Source organism: Delphinapterus leucas, chromosome 15 (genome assembly GCF_059928025.1).
Source record: "Delphinapterus leucas isolate spDelLeu-1000000601 "Yukka" chromosome 15, BTC_Dleu_Yukka2, whole genome shotgun sequence".
Taxonomy (NCBI): Eukaryota; Metazoa; Chordata; class Mammalia; order Artiodactyla; family Monodontidae; genus Delphinapterus; species Delphinapterus leucas.
Window position 1 is genome coordinate 47,805,391 of NC_143143.1, and position 15,224 is coordinate 47,820,614.

Here is a 15,224-nt window from a genome sequence, read left to right on the forward strand (position 1 = left end):
TATCAAATTACCAATGGCATTTTTTACAGAACTAGAACAAAAAATCTTAAAATTTGTATGGAAACACAAAAGACCTCGAATAGCCAAAGCAATCTTGAGGGAAAAAAACGGAGCTGGAGGGCTTCCCTGGTGGTGCAGTGGTTGAGAGTCCACCTACCAATGCAGGGGACACAGGTTCGTGCCCCGGTCTGGGAAGATCCCACATGCCACAGAGCAGCTAGGCCCGTGAGCCATGGCTGCTGAGCCTGTGTGTCCGGAGCCTGTGCTCCACAATGGGAGAGGCCACAATGGTGAGAGGCCCGCGTACCACACAAAAACAGAAAAAACAAAAAAAACAAACAAAAAAACAGAGCTGGAGGAATCAGCCTCCCTGACTTCAGACTATACTACAAAGCTACAGTTATCAAGACAATATGGTACTGGCACAAAAACAGAAATATAGATCAATGGAACAGGAAGCCCAGAGATAAACCCACGTACCTATGGTCAACTAATCTATGACAAAGGAGGCAAGGATATACAATGGAGAAAAGGCAGTCTCTTCAATAATTGGTGCTGGGAAAACTGGACAGCTACATGTAAAAGAATGAAATTAGAACACTCCCTAACACCATACACAAAAATAAACTCAAAAGCAAATCCAGTGAACTAAATTAGCAGTCACTTAAAAGTGACTATTCTAAGGTTTTCGAAAATCTATACACGCAGAGATTATTGTACTGTTTATGCAATCAAGAGCGTCACATACATGTTAGAGCCTGAGTTTGGGAGTTTAAATGAACCCCACTAAAGAGATAAATTTCTCTCCATTCTTTTAATATCAGGCAGGACAGAAAACAAACCTGCAAAAGACCTTGATGTGTTTTTTGTATTTTGCAGATGGCAGGAACTCATCGTGTTTGTCATGAATGGAGAGTTCGATGAGGAGAAGCTTTTAGCGGAACTTCAGAAAACCCTCAGTGTCCACACACTGGGATCCTTGAGCAAAGGGAAGATCAATCAGCCATTGTTCTGCCATGGGAGACAAACTCACTAGCCTCTTAGAATCACAGAAGCTAGACAGAGAAAGATATGACTTCACTCACTGTGAGATTCTGGACCCATGTTAACATCTGGTAGTTTCTGATTTTTAGGTCCTTGCTCTATAATTCTACAGTGTGTGGGTCACAGACCTATAGGATTCAGGGGATTGTGGTTTATGTTCTTGCAGGCCTTATGAGGTTCTACAGTTTCAGCAAATCACATGCTAACATCTGCAAGGGATTTTCAAATAATGATGCTTATTAAAGCACTTATACCCGCATTATGTTAATCCTCATGACACCTCTGAACGATTAGGTTTTGGTTCTTTTTTTCAGATAAGCAAACTCATGCCAGAAGGTTTGTAAAACCAATAACAACCAAAAAAAAAAAAAAAAAAGACCCTAAGCCCAAACAAACCAGCTTCTTGCTGGAGTATACAGAAAATCCTGAGATACAGAAATTAAAAGAATACAGTTGACGCCATCAAGATGCACTTACACAGTGCTAACTGTACCATCATGTTACAAAGTTATAATGACACACTGTGGATTTGTAATCACCACAAATTTGAGTACCAGCAACGCCTTAGACATTATTCACCACCAAGTCTGGCTCATCGAGGCGGGGTCCTTTGGTTTGTGACGGGCTGAGAGGAGGGAGCCGGCATGGTGGGTGATGAGACATGGCCTGGGGTCCACGTTCTGGTGCAAAGCAGCCCTGGTTTGTCACGGGTTAGGGAATTACTAAATCCCAGGGAGAGTCCAGCTATGTGCCCAAAGCTCCAATCAGGCTTAGGTGACAATGACGCTCTGCGAGCCTGTTCCTGCACCTGTCCTTAAATTCAAAACCCTCATAATATCAGCAAGCCTCCGGGATCTGTGGAAACTACACATACAGTCCTGTGAGAAGAGAGCCCAAGTCAACAAAGAAGCCGTAACCTTCTCAGAAGGGAGGTTGGTGTAGTTCAAAAAGTGTTTTCCTAGAGATAAGAACTAGGTCTCTGGCTTCTTTCTTACTTTCCTGTACAGCAAAAACACTGTTTCTCCTGCCTCGGCTGCCTCTTGCCTCATCTCTTGTGCAACTGAGCTTTTGTTGAGACATGAGAACTTGGCCATCCCTCCGTGCCCTGCCCTGCTCTCCATCTAGGGCCCGTGTTCAGGGCTGAAGGGCAGCCTCCACTTTCCTTGTGCTGCCCAGTGTGCTTGCTGGTTCACCCTCATTGCTCAAAGCTCCAGGAAACCTGCCTCCACCTGCATTTAGATATGTCCTCTTGTTCCCTGCTCTGTGGGCTTCTTGCCAAAATCTTTTCATGCCTACACAGGATAGACACTCAACAGCTATTTCTTAAGTGAAAAGATGTTTGGATGATGAAGAAATACTACTTGTTACTCTAATTCCTTGCCCTCCCTGCATCTTTTTCCTGTTCTTCGTGTTCCTTCAGGGATAATCAGTTTCATCCTTCAATATTGAGCCCAAATGTGAACCATTAAGCAGTAGGTACTTAAACAACTGTGAATGATGATAAACTATTCTTATTTTTAAGATGGTTTGTGGGGAACTGCCCCCTTGTGTAGCCTTTGGGGGAAAGCATAATCATAATGTCCAGTTCTGGCCAGCAAAGCAAATATTTCTCTCAAAGTGACATTTATAGAGTCTCCTCCATGAGATCAATGAGGGCATTTCTGATGCATTGAAAAATGGGTGCGGGACTTCCCTGGTGGCGCAGTGGACAAGACTGCACTCCCAATACAGGGGGCATGGGTTTGATCCCTGTTCAGGGAACTAAATCCCACATGCATGCCGCAACTAAGAGTTTGCATGCCACAACTAAGGAGCCCGCCTGATACAACTAAGACCCGGCACAACCAAATAAATAAATAAATATTAAAAAAAGTTTTAAAAAAGAAAGAAAAATGGGTGCCTTCAGTTTTGCAAGGCAGTTTGGATACATACTTTGGTTCAGGTCTTCTGAATGGGTCTGCAAATATGTTTGCAGGTGTCACGTGGCCTTTTGTAGGTCAAAGAAGCAAGGTGAGCTTCCTGGAAGTAGGCAAAAGGCAGCTGGGAGCAGAGGAGCTGGGATGGGCAGAGGATGAGGTAGGTGCTAGGGGCAGGGCCTACTTACCCAGGGGAGAGGGTCATCCCAGAAACTTCTGGCCTTGGGCACATGAGGTGAAGAATGGGTAGAGCCTAATGCACGAGGACAGAGTGTCCCATGAACTCAGACTCTGGGCCTGATGAAGCATGGAGGGCTCTGATCCTTAGAGAAGGGCCTGTGGGACTAGACAGAATGCTGAATAGGATCCCTGGGGAGTGGGGTCAGTGAAGGAAGGTGAGCCTTGATTCAGGGAGCACTGTGGGAGCCCAGGGGTCAGCACCTGGATCCTGTGTCTCAGGTCAGGGTGCAGTCAAGGGTGCCCAGTGAATGCTGGCTGCGTCCGCCTAACCCAACTGCCCTGACCCGGGACAGTTGCATGGGAGATGGAGGCATCACTCTACCATCTGGGGGAGGCAGGGAATGGAAAGGAGGTCAAAGTTCATTGTGTTTAGAAATTGGAACTCTGAAGTCAGACCTCCTCTATCTAAATCCCAGCTCTGCCTCTTTCCAGCTGTCTCTAAACAAGTCACCTCACCACTTTGTGCCCCTTTCTTCATCTGTAAAAAGGGGAGAGTCGGTAGGTGACTTGTTGTGAAGTTGGAGCTAAAAGGAGTGAGTGCATGTGAAAGTTTCATTACAACAAGGGTTGAACACTCTTACTGTTAAAAGATATAGGGGTAATTGCTTCATTTGTTAAACAACCTAGTTCAGGAGTCTTGAGATTGAAAATGTCGTGGCTTGTAAAGTAATCTAAGTGATGTTTATAGGTTTGACCTTCCACTCAAATGACACTCATGAGCCCTCACTCCGCAGAAGAGGTAGGGCTCAGAGTTTTCCCACAAACACTGCATCCTTTGTTCTTCTTCCTCTTGGCCTTTAAATGCCTCTAGATAGAATCCTGGTTCTTCCTCTCCACTTTTTTTCCCCCAAACCACTCCACATTCTTGGCGTGCTCATTCCTCTGACCTTATGGCAACTCTCCTAGCTCAAAAGATTGCTTCTCCTCTTCAAGACCAGCTCAAGAAGCCCTTTGTGACTCACTTGAGTCCAGAGATTACCTACAGCCTTGCTGCTCCAAGTACAGTCTTGTACCAGCCGCATCAGTATCGCCTGGGGGTTTGTCAGAAATGCAGGTGCTCAGGCCCCCGCCCAGAACCACCAAATCCAAGTCTGCATTTCAACAAGAACCCTCACGGTGACTCCTTGTACCTTAAAGACTGGGAAACATTGTTCTAGGATCTACATCGTATGCATTTACCAGTAAAGTGAGCAGTTACAGGAAAAAAAATAACTCAGTTCTGATTTCCCCAAATCTCTGAAAGAAGTGGTTGACCTTTCCAGAGAGTTAAAATTTACCCAGGGTTTGAGGTCCTGGAATTCTCAGGGTGCTAATATACTCAGCCCAGAGGACATGTTTACCAAAGGCCTCCGGGTACCCCACGGTGCTTGGACCCATTTCCTCAATGCACCAGAATCATGAAGGAGACCAAGCCTGTGGGTCCCTGGTTGGAGTTGATGCCTCGGCTTGTGCTGTAAAATGGCTGGAGAGTCTGTCTTGTGGTACCAATGAGTCACAAAGGCAAACTAAGGGTTGGCTATTTCCCTGAAGCTGCCCAAAGTAGAAAGTGCAAGGAGATATTCTCAGCACGTAGCCAGAGGCATTCAGAGGCCAAACTTCAGCTTCTGAGTTAAGATTCATGTTACTAACAGGATAAGGCATCATGCTAGATTGATTTTCACACAAGAACCCACAGCTCTCTGTGTTCTACATGTGGTCTGGCAGTAGCTGGACTTAGCGAGTGGGTAAGAGTGCCATCTAGAGCTGTCCATGTACCTGTATCCTCTCAGCCCAGCTCCTTATTGCAGACACAGGCAATTCTTTGTCCAAGACATATTTTTCTGGCTGTGGGAGCATACTCACCCTGAGTCAGGACAGCCCTCAACCAACCACCAGCGGGCACTGGTGCATAAATACCCCAGTTCCCACCCCTCAGGTGGGAAAACACTGAGGCATGTCTATACTGGCACCCAGAGTTTCCTAGTAAGCTTGAGCTCCAGGTGTTTACTGTGCTAACATGCTTGACAACACGCCCTTTATTGGCCGCCTCCCCTGCTCTGTCTTCATCCCCTGTTTCTCTGCCTGCGTCCTGGGATCACTTCCTAAATAAATGACTTGCCTTCACATCCATGTCTCAGGTCTGCTCCTAGGGGAAATGAACCAAGACAAGAGCAACAGACTTGGGTTTGAATTTTGACTCTCACCACCATATGTCATGCGTGTGTCCTTGGGCAGGTCATTCAATCACTTTGAGCATTGTTTTCTCTTAATAAGTAGGAATAATGAAGAGAAACAGGAATCTGGATTTTTGTTAAATTTAAACGGTTGATTCTATAAAGGGCTTAATGTAGCGCTTGGCAGCAGCGAATGTTGAATAAATGAGAGTTTGGATCTCAGTACAGTCGTCCCTTGGTATCCAGGGGGGATTGGTTTCAGGAGCCCCTGTGGACACACGAATCTGCAGTTGCTCAAGTCCTTTATATAAAATGGCATAGTGTTTGCGTATAACCTACGCACAACCTCCCATATACTTTAAATCATCTCTAGGCTATTTATAACACCTGATACAATGTAAATGCTGTATAAGTAGCTGCCAGCATGCGATAAAGTTTTGCTTTTTGTAACTTTCTGGAATTCTTTTCCCAAATATTTTCCATCTGTAGTTGGTTGAATCTGGTGGATGTGGAACATGCAGAAATGGAGGGCTGACTGTAATTGTAACATTTGCAATCCAGGAAGAAATAATCCCTGGTGATAAATTCTGCTAAAACTGCACTTCTGAGTTGTCTACTTTTCCTTAGAGAGTATACCTTTTGTGTGTTCTGATTTTGTTCAGTTCCCCATTCTGATTTTGTGGGAAATAAAGATATGATGAATAGCTTGAAGTTGTTGGTCAATCCAGGTCACATAAGATTCAAAGTTTATTATGATGGTCTGCAATGGTTTGACTACACTTCGGGTATATTTTTCGCATACAGAATGCAAAAATTCAAGGGCCCAGAATTCTGATTTATTTACTATGGCTCTAAATAACAAGTGGGTATCCTCTAGTATTGATCTACGTAAAAATAGGACCTCTTCTACCCCCAAAGTCAGAAGAGTATCCTTAAGATATAAGCAGAGGACACAGGTGGAGCAAAGTCCAGGAAAGCAGAGCAAGTGTGGTTGTATGAAATCCCATAATCCTGATGTTTAAGAACATTCCAGTTTAGGAGGCCATTCTTAAACTCCATCTCATAAGATATTAGCTCCTATCTGGGCCGGTTGCATGCCTCCTGCACACATAGGAAGGTAACTCTCATTTTCTGCAGATCCTTCAAAAAATCTCCACGTTATCATTTCAATCTGCATGGATATGTATTAAGGATTAAAGCATCATTGTTTACTGAGGTGTTTAGTATTATCCTGGGAATAGTAAAGCAAGAAAGAGCGCCAGCAACAACTGATGCCTTAGCTATTAGGACTCCATTTAATTATCTTCCCCTCCACATGCCATCTCACCTCCAGGACCTCTCAAGTGAGAAGTCGTTTCAAGGACCCTGGAGGTAGGCTTGCTCTCAAAGGTGGCGGTTTCTGTGGTGTAAATACAACAGCAGGGAGAGTTGGTCATGGGTAAAAGTCCTGTTGAGCACATTAGTGAGTGAGAACAAGGGATCTGTGTACCTGAGAATGAAAGTGTATTAGTTTCTTACAGCTGCTGGAAAAAATTAACACAAACGTAGGGCTTTACGAAACACAAATTATCTTACAGCTCTGGAGGCCAAAACTGTGAAATGTGTCTTACTGGGCTAAAACCAAGTCGAGGTGCTTTCTTTTCTGGAAGCTGGGTCGGGGGGGGGGCCCATTTCCTTGCTTTTTGCAGCTTCTAGAGGCTTCTGGCATTCATTGGCTGTGGTTTCTTTGATCTCCAAAGCCAGCAATGGCTTAAAGTTTTTCTCACGTGGCATCACTCTGACACTCACTCTTCTGTTTCCCTTTTCCACATTTAAGGACCCTGTGATTACCCTGGACCCCGTGCAATCTCTTTATTTTAAGATTATCTGAGTAGCAACCTGAATTCCATCTGGATCCTTCATTCCCCTTTATCACAAAATATAATATGGTCACAGGCTCTGGGGATTAAGACACAGGCATGTTGGGGGACCATTATTCTACCTCCCACAGAGAACTAAAGAGCCACAGCAGTTCATACATAGCAGAATGTCATGGATTAAATGATGGACTCTGACCCTCACCGCATGCTATTCTTAACTGGGAAAAGCAGGATTTGTACAGACAGTGCCAGGCTTCACCACTGAGGGGCTCTATGATCTTGGACAGGTATTCAACAACCTATTTAGGCCTGAATCTCCTCACCTGTAAATGAGGACAGTCCACAGGGTTAAATAAATACACAAGAGAAGGTTATTAGCTCAGCATCTGGCACAGAGTAAATTCTCAATAAGTGCTATTTGCTGGTATAAAATAACCACAGCAAACATGTATTGTAAAGATATAGATAAAAACTGTTATCTATTATCTGGGAGTATAAAGAGAGAGCATGAGGATTAAGTTACTGAATGTCTTAAGAGATGTGTAAAATTGGAAGATAAAATGTAATCCTTGAATTATAATTTCGGCAAAGGATTAAGGAATTACAATTTTGTCTGAAAATAATTTCAAACTTAACAAAAATATTTGCAAGAATAAGAATACTACAAAGAACCCCAGATACATTTTACTCAGATTCATCTATTAACACTGGATCCCATTTACTTTATCATTCTATCATCTATCTATTATCTATCTATCTACCTATCTACCTACTATCTATCATCTATCTATCTATCTATCATCATCATCTCTATAGAATTTCCAAGGGAAGACTGGTGAATGGTACAATTTGGGCTGAATTCCAAATGCTAAATCCAGATAGAGAAGGTGAGATATTGCGATTTGTAATAAGAAATGATGTATTTGGTCTTCATCCACTACACTGTTCCTGGCACATAGCTCCTAAAACACTTAGAATTTCCTAAGTGCCGAAAGCTATATTGGTGTCTTTTGTTATGTTAATGAGGTGACTTTTGGAAAGCACCTAAGGATGGGGGTTGGTTGCCAGGGGAACTGAACAGTGATTAGAGGGTTGGAATTTTCAGCCTTTCCTTCCAATCTCTGGGGAGGGTTAGGGGCTGGAGATTGAGTTAAATCACCAGTGGCCAATGGCCAATGATTTAATCAATTGTGCCAATGAGACCTCCATAAGCCCTCAGAAGGATGGGGTTCAGAGAGCTTCTGGGTTGATGAAACAAACCTGGAGATTCAGGGAGAGGTTGTGGAAGCTCCTGCATGCTTTCCCACCCACCTTGCCCTGTGCATGTCTTCCATCTGGCTGTTACTGAGTTATAACCTTTTATAGTTAGCTGATAATCTAGTAAGTAAACTGGTTTCCTGAGTTTTGTGAGCTGCTCTAGCAAATTAGTTGAACCTAAAGGAGAGGGTGATGGGAACTTCTGATTTTTAGCTGGTCACTCAGAAGCACAGGTGACAACCTGGACGTGAGATTGGCATCTGAAATGGGGACAGACCTGTGGAGTCTGATGCCGTCACCAGGTAGATAGTATCAGAATTAAGTTGAATTGTTGGACGCCCAGCGGGTGTTGCAGAATTTCTTGGTGGTGTAGAGAACCCCACACACATTGGAATTGGTTCCTGAATCATTAAAGGGATAAGAGAACTGCTTTGAGGAGAGCTGATCTTTACAATCCATAAAGACACATCTTTTCCATCTGATGCTGTTCAAAGTTTTAACTCAAAGTTGCTTGTATCTCTGTTTTCATCTCCCCTGGACACCTGGGAGGGCTACTAAATGCTGCGAGCAAAGCTAATCCCTCCAAGGGACAGCATGGCACACAGCAGAACAGGCACTTTTCCTTGCTTCTTGAGGTACATACATCTTGGCTTATATACATGTCTTTGTGGCTCTACATTAACTGGCCAAGGAAGGCCTTAATTTTAAGGCTCTTCTCCAGTAGTTCAGCCCCACACTCAGGACACGCTTGGGGGTCTTGCTGTCTTTGCACACTGCAGATTAGCCTTCTGTTTGAAACGTCCTTTCCCTCACCCCTGATTAGAATTCTCCTAATCCTTCAAAGTCTATGGCAAATGCTATGCATTTCATGCAATCCCCTTAATGAGATGATCTCTGCATTCTTCTGGGTCACCATAATGTTCTCTACTATCCCTTAGTGGCGCTGGTGATGACAATGACGAGGATAATAATAATCATAATAACACAGCAGGTACAAACAATTCAGTAGTTTCTATTACCAGGTATTGGGCTAAGCACTTTATATTCCTTCTCCAGCATACCATGAATCAGGCATCATAATAGAGATTATTTTTGGAATTAGTAAATAGAGATCCAAGAAGGCTAAGTAATTTTCCTAGGACCACATGATAATAGGCTATAGAACAAGGACACTAACGTTTGGATCGAGGCCTATACTTTTTAGAAAAAATACCAAATTGATGGTTTTAAATTTATATATGCTGCATGATAATTAACAAGTTAGGAAAATTTATTTACAAGGAAATGTATAGATCTTAAGTACACAATGCAATGAATTTTAATAAGAACGTGAGCATAACCCCACTCAAAATAACAACATTTCTATCACCCCAGAAAGTTTTTCATGCCTCTTCTTACCAATTTTCCTCCCCTACAAGGAGAGGCTAGTATTGTTGTGATTTATATCACCACAGAGTTGTTTTATCTGGTTTGAGTTTTCTATAAGCAAATTCATACTGTGTGTACTCTTTTGTATGTGGTTTATTTAATTAAAAATGATGTTTCTTGAGAGTCATCCACTTTGTATCAGTAGTTTATTCCTTTTTTTTTGTAGAATTGTATTCTATTATATGAATAAGGCTTCTTTTTTTTCTATTCTCCTATTGATAGATATTTGGGTTGTTTCCAGTTTTGAACTTTTATGAATAAAGTTCCTATGAAACAGTCTTGCACAAAACTTTTAGTGGACATATGCTTTCATTTTCCTGGGAATTCTGAGCTGTGGGATTTCTGGGTCATAGCATAGGGATGTGTTTAGCTTTACAAGATTTGCCAAAGGGTTTTCTAAACGAGTTGTGCCACTTACACTCCAGTTATGGGATGGGTGAGTGTTCTAATTGCTCCACACCTCTGATAACATTTGATGTTGTCGTCTTTTGGATTTTAACTATTCCAGTGGATGTGAAAATGTACATTTGTCAAAGCCTTTACTCTTAACCACTGCACGATACCACATGGCCCTTTTTCGCTTCAACCCATGATAATTACTTTTGTATATATCTGCTCCTCGTACTAGATTGTAAGCTCTCAGTTATCTAAGTTATTACCTTATCATTTTTATAGTTCTCCAAAGCCCTAACATAGTGCCTGAATCAGAAAAGTTGTTCGATAAATGCTTAGCGAGTTTTGGCTTAGAACACTTTTCCTGCATTTTGTGACTCCCTTTACCAACTTTAGACCAGGAGTATAAAAGAGTGCTCATCATGGTGAGAGGAAGCCTGAGGATAGTTAATGTGACAATGTGTGTCTGGTGATATATCTCCAGGTATACTGGCAAGATCCAGGGTCAGCTTAGACTAAATGAGGTTAGAAAATAACCTTATATTAGGGCTTATATCCCTCACTATGCATCAGAATCACGTGGGGAACTCTGAAGAAATGCAGCTGCCTTGGTCCCAACCTGAATATTTGAATTCACTTGGTCTGTAGGTGGACCGAGTCATTGACCTTTCATAGATATTCTTAGATGTTTCTATTGTGCAACTAGGACTGTGACATTCCATTGCCCTCAGTAGAACTGAGTGAAGAAATGAGTGGCTGCCATTGATAGATGTTTCTCTCCAAGAGTGAGATCATCACGTTTAATCATATCCATGGATGCAGCTACAGTTGAATAATTATCCACTATTTCCTTTATCCTTCCTCAAGAAGACAGAATTTTTGATCACCAATTACCTGCCTTGCCAAAGAATCAAAAAGCATAGCATACTGTGCTAATGTCAAAAGCATTTTCCTTCATCTCCTAATAAATTCATTTTTTGAACCCCTGAAAGATGTCTACTCCAAATATTAATTCCCAGCACTGTGAAGATAATTTGAATCTGGATGTGACAATTGATGATAAATGAAGAAAAAGAAACAGAACTGGAGGAACTAAACTTGGCTTATCAGAGATGAAAGCAAAGACTGAGTGGTTGATGCAACATTAAGAAATGGAGTCAACATATTTTGAATTAGCATTGAGCTAATGGTCAGAGATGAGCTGTAGGTCTGAGGGGCCTCAAGTCTGGTTCTTGCAGAGTTACTGGCCCTGAACTTCACTCCAGAGTGTTCTTCTCACACAGCCACTGAAGGGGGTTCAGTAAAGGCATAACCAGAACTCACCCCACTCAGTGAGAGGAAATTTTTCATCAGAATAACTCTACAAGTTGGAAAAGGGGGGTCACTTTGGAATGCTCCCATGCATTGGCTTTCCTCTCTTGGGGGATAATTGTTTTACGGTTTGAGGTTTCTGTGAGGTGGGCATAACAGAACTGGAACAATTCTTCCTCACTTCTTTGTTTTCTTCTTCTCACTTCAATCTTTGTTACTTCCTTGGAGAATGAAGGGAGAGTGCCAAGGAAGAGGAACAGGGAAAAGTAGAGGGGGAGGGAAAGCAGGAGAGAATAGCGGTGAGAAAGAAGAGAGAGAAAACAAGTGTGTGTGTGTGTGTGTGTGTGTGTGGACACATGCATGCACACAGAAAGAAAGGAGAGTTCTGATGACAGTAATAAAGAATTAGGATCAGGAACTTTGAACTAGGAGGATCCTTACACATCATATTTTTGAACACCTTCATTTTGCAGTTGGAAAACTGAGTACAAGAAAGAGGAAAGGATCTACACAAGGTGATGCAAAAAGTCAGGGGCAGAGCTGGACGAGAGAACTCAGGTGTTCACCACCACCTCCTTCTAAGTATTTCCTAATACTTCCCATGCTGCCTTGACCTCATCACAAAACCTCACACCCAGGAGCCTGAAAGGGCACTGCAATGACACTGACTAGGTGGTTTGTGTGTGTGTGTGGGGGGGGGTTGGGATAGTGAAAGGAGGCATTTAGGCTAAGGAACAAGATCACTTTTTACCTGACTATAACTTAAAACTTAAGTCTTCACATGGAAACAACCTAAATGTCCATTGACAGATGAATGGATAAAGAAGATATGGTGCGGCTACCAGTGTCTTCTGCATAGAAAGAGTTCCCAAACGCAGCTGCCGCTGGTGCCTGGTCCCCAGGGAACTCCACCTCTTCGGGGGACTCTCCAACACCAGCAGCTGTGCAGATGACAGGCTCTTGGTGCTCCAGCTAGGCTTCAGGGCTGTGCCTCTGAGGTGGGAGAGCCAAGTTCAGGACATTGGTCCACCAGAGACCTCCCAGCTCCATGTAATATTGAACGGCGAAAATCACCCAGAGATCGCCATCTCAACGCCGAGACCAGCTCCACTCAATGACCAGCAAGCTACAGTGCTGGACACACTATGCCAAACAACTAGCAAGACAGGAACACAACCACACCCATTAGCAGAGAGGCTGCCTAAAATCATAATAAGGTCACAGACACACCAAAACACACCACCAGACGTGGACCTGCCTACCAGAAAGACAACATCCAGCCTCATCCACCAGAACACAGGCACTAGTCCCCTCAACCAGGAAGCCTACAGGACACACTGAACCAACCTTAGCCACTGGGGGCAGACACCAAAAACAACGGGAACTACGAATCTTCAGTCTGTGAGGAGGAGACCCCAAATACCATAAGTTAAGCAAAATGAGAAGACAAAGAAACACACAGCAGATGAAGGAGCAAGGTAAAAGCCCACCAGACCAAACAAATGAAGAGGAAATAGGCAGTCTACCTGAAAAAAAATTCAGAATAATGATAGTAAACATGATCCAAAATCTTGGAAATAGAATGGAGAAAATACAAGAAATGGTTAACAAGGAGCTAGAAGAACTAAAGAGCAAACAAACAATCATGAAAAACACAATAAATGAAATTAAAAATTCTCTAGAAGGAATCAATAGCAGAATAACAGAAGCAGAAGAATGGATAAGTAACCTGGAAGATAAAATAGTGGAAATAACTACTGCAGAGCAGAATAAAGAAAAAAGAATGAAAAGAATTGAGGACAGTCTCAGAGACCTCTGGGACAACATTAAATGCACCAACATTCGAATTATAGGGGTCCCAGAAGAAGAAGAGAAAAAGAAATGGACTGAGAAAATATTTGAAGAGATTAGAGTTGAAAACTTCCCTAATATGGGTAAGGAAATAATTAATCAAGTCCAGGAAGCACAGAGAGTCCCATATAGGATAAATTCAAGGAGAAACATGCCAAGACACATGTTAATCAAGCTATCAAAAGTTAAATACAAAGAAAAAATATTAAAAGCAGCAAGAGAAAAACAACAAATAACATACAAGGGAATCCCCATAAAGTTAACAGCTGATCTTTCAGCAGAAACTCTGCAAGCCAGAAGGGAGTGGCAGGACATATTTAAAGTGATGAAAGGGAAAAAACTACAACCAAGATTACTCTATCCAGCAAGGATCTCATTCAGATTTGACGGAGAAATTAAAACCTTTACAGACAAGCAGAAGCTAAGAGAACTCAGCATCACCAAGCCAGCTTTACAACAAATGCTAAAGGAACTTCTCTAGGCAGGAAACACAAGAGAAGGAAAAGACCTACAATAAGAAACCCAAAACAATTAAGAAAGTGGTAATAGGAACATACATATCGACAATTACCTTAAAAGTAAATGGAGTAAAGGCTCCAACCAAAGGACATAGATTGGCTGAATGGATAAAAAACAAGACCCATATATATGATGTCTACAAGAGACACACTTCAGACCTAGAGACACATACAGACGGAAAGTGAGGGGATGGAAAAACATATTACATGCAAATGGAAACCAAAAGAAAGCTGGAGTAGCAATTCTCATATCAGACAAAATAGACTTTAAAATAAAGACTATTACAAGAGACAAAGAAGGACACTACATAGTTATCAAGGGATCAATCCAAGAAGAAGATATAACAATTGTAAATATTTATGCACCCAACATAGGAGCACCTCAATACATAAGGCAAATGCTAACAGCCATAAAAGGGGAAATTGACAGTAACAAAATCATAGTAGGGGACTTTAACACCCCACTTTCACCAATGGACAGATCATCCAAAATGGAAATAAATAAGGAAACACAAGCTTTAAATGATACATTAAACAAGGTGGACTTAATTGATATTTATAGGACATTCCATCCAAAAACAACAGAATACACTTTCTTCTCAAGTCCTCATGGAACATTCTCCAGGATAGATCATATCTTGGGTCACAAATCAAGCCTTGGTAAATTTAAGAAGTTGAAATTGTATCAAGTATCTTTTCTGACCACAATGCTATGAGACTAGATATCAATGACAGGAAAAAAATCTGTAAAAAATACAAACACATGGAGGCTAAACAATACACTACTTAATAGCCAAGAGATGACTGAAGAGATCAAAGAGGAAATCAAAAAATACCTGGAAACAAATGACAATGAAAACACAACAACTCAAAACCTATGGGATGCAGTAAAGCAGTTCTAAGAGGTAAGTTTATAGCAATACAATCCTACCTTAAGAAACAAGAAACATCTCAAATAAGCAACCTAACCTTACACCTAAAGCAATTAGAGAAAGAAGAACAAAAAAACCCCAAAGTTAGCGAAGGAAAGAAATCATAAAGATCAGATCAGAAATAAATGAAAAAGAAATGAAGGAAACAATAGCAAAGATAAATAAAACTAAAAGCTGGTTCTTTGAGAAGATAACCAAAATTGATAAACCATTACCAGACTCATCAAGAAAAAAAAGGGAGAAGACTCAAGTCAATAGAATTAGAAATGAAAAAGGGGAAGTAACAACTGACACTGCAGAAACACAAAGGATCATGAGAGAT

At 41.9% G+C, this 15,224-nt stretch overlaps 1 protein-coding gene across 12 annotated transcripts in view; it reads right to left on the reverse strand.

Annotated features, from left to right (window-relative positions):
* SPTLC3 (serine palmitoyltransferase long chain base subunit 3) overlaps positions 1-15,224 on the reverse strand; it is a 131,020-nt gene that overhangs the window by 60,694 nt on the left and 55,102 nt on the right. For 10 of the 12 annotated variants that reach the window (XM_089896563.1, XM_089896564.1, XM_089896560.1 and 7 more), the window contains one exon: positions 6,681-6,800. The exons of 1 other annotated variant lie outside the window; for it this stretch is intronic. In XM_089896563.1, the coding sequence (XP_089752689.1) occupies positions 6,681-6,800 (120 nt within the window). The remainder of the gene's footprint in view (positions 1-6,680; positions 6,801-15,224) is intronic. One more of the 12 variants, XM_089896561.1, reaches the window with a different exon arrangement.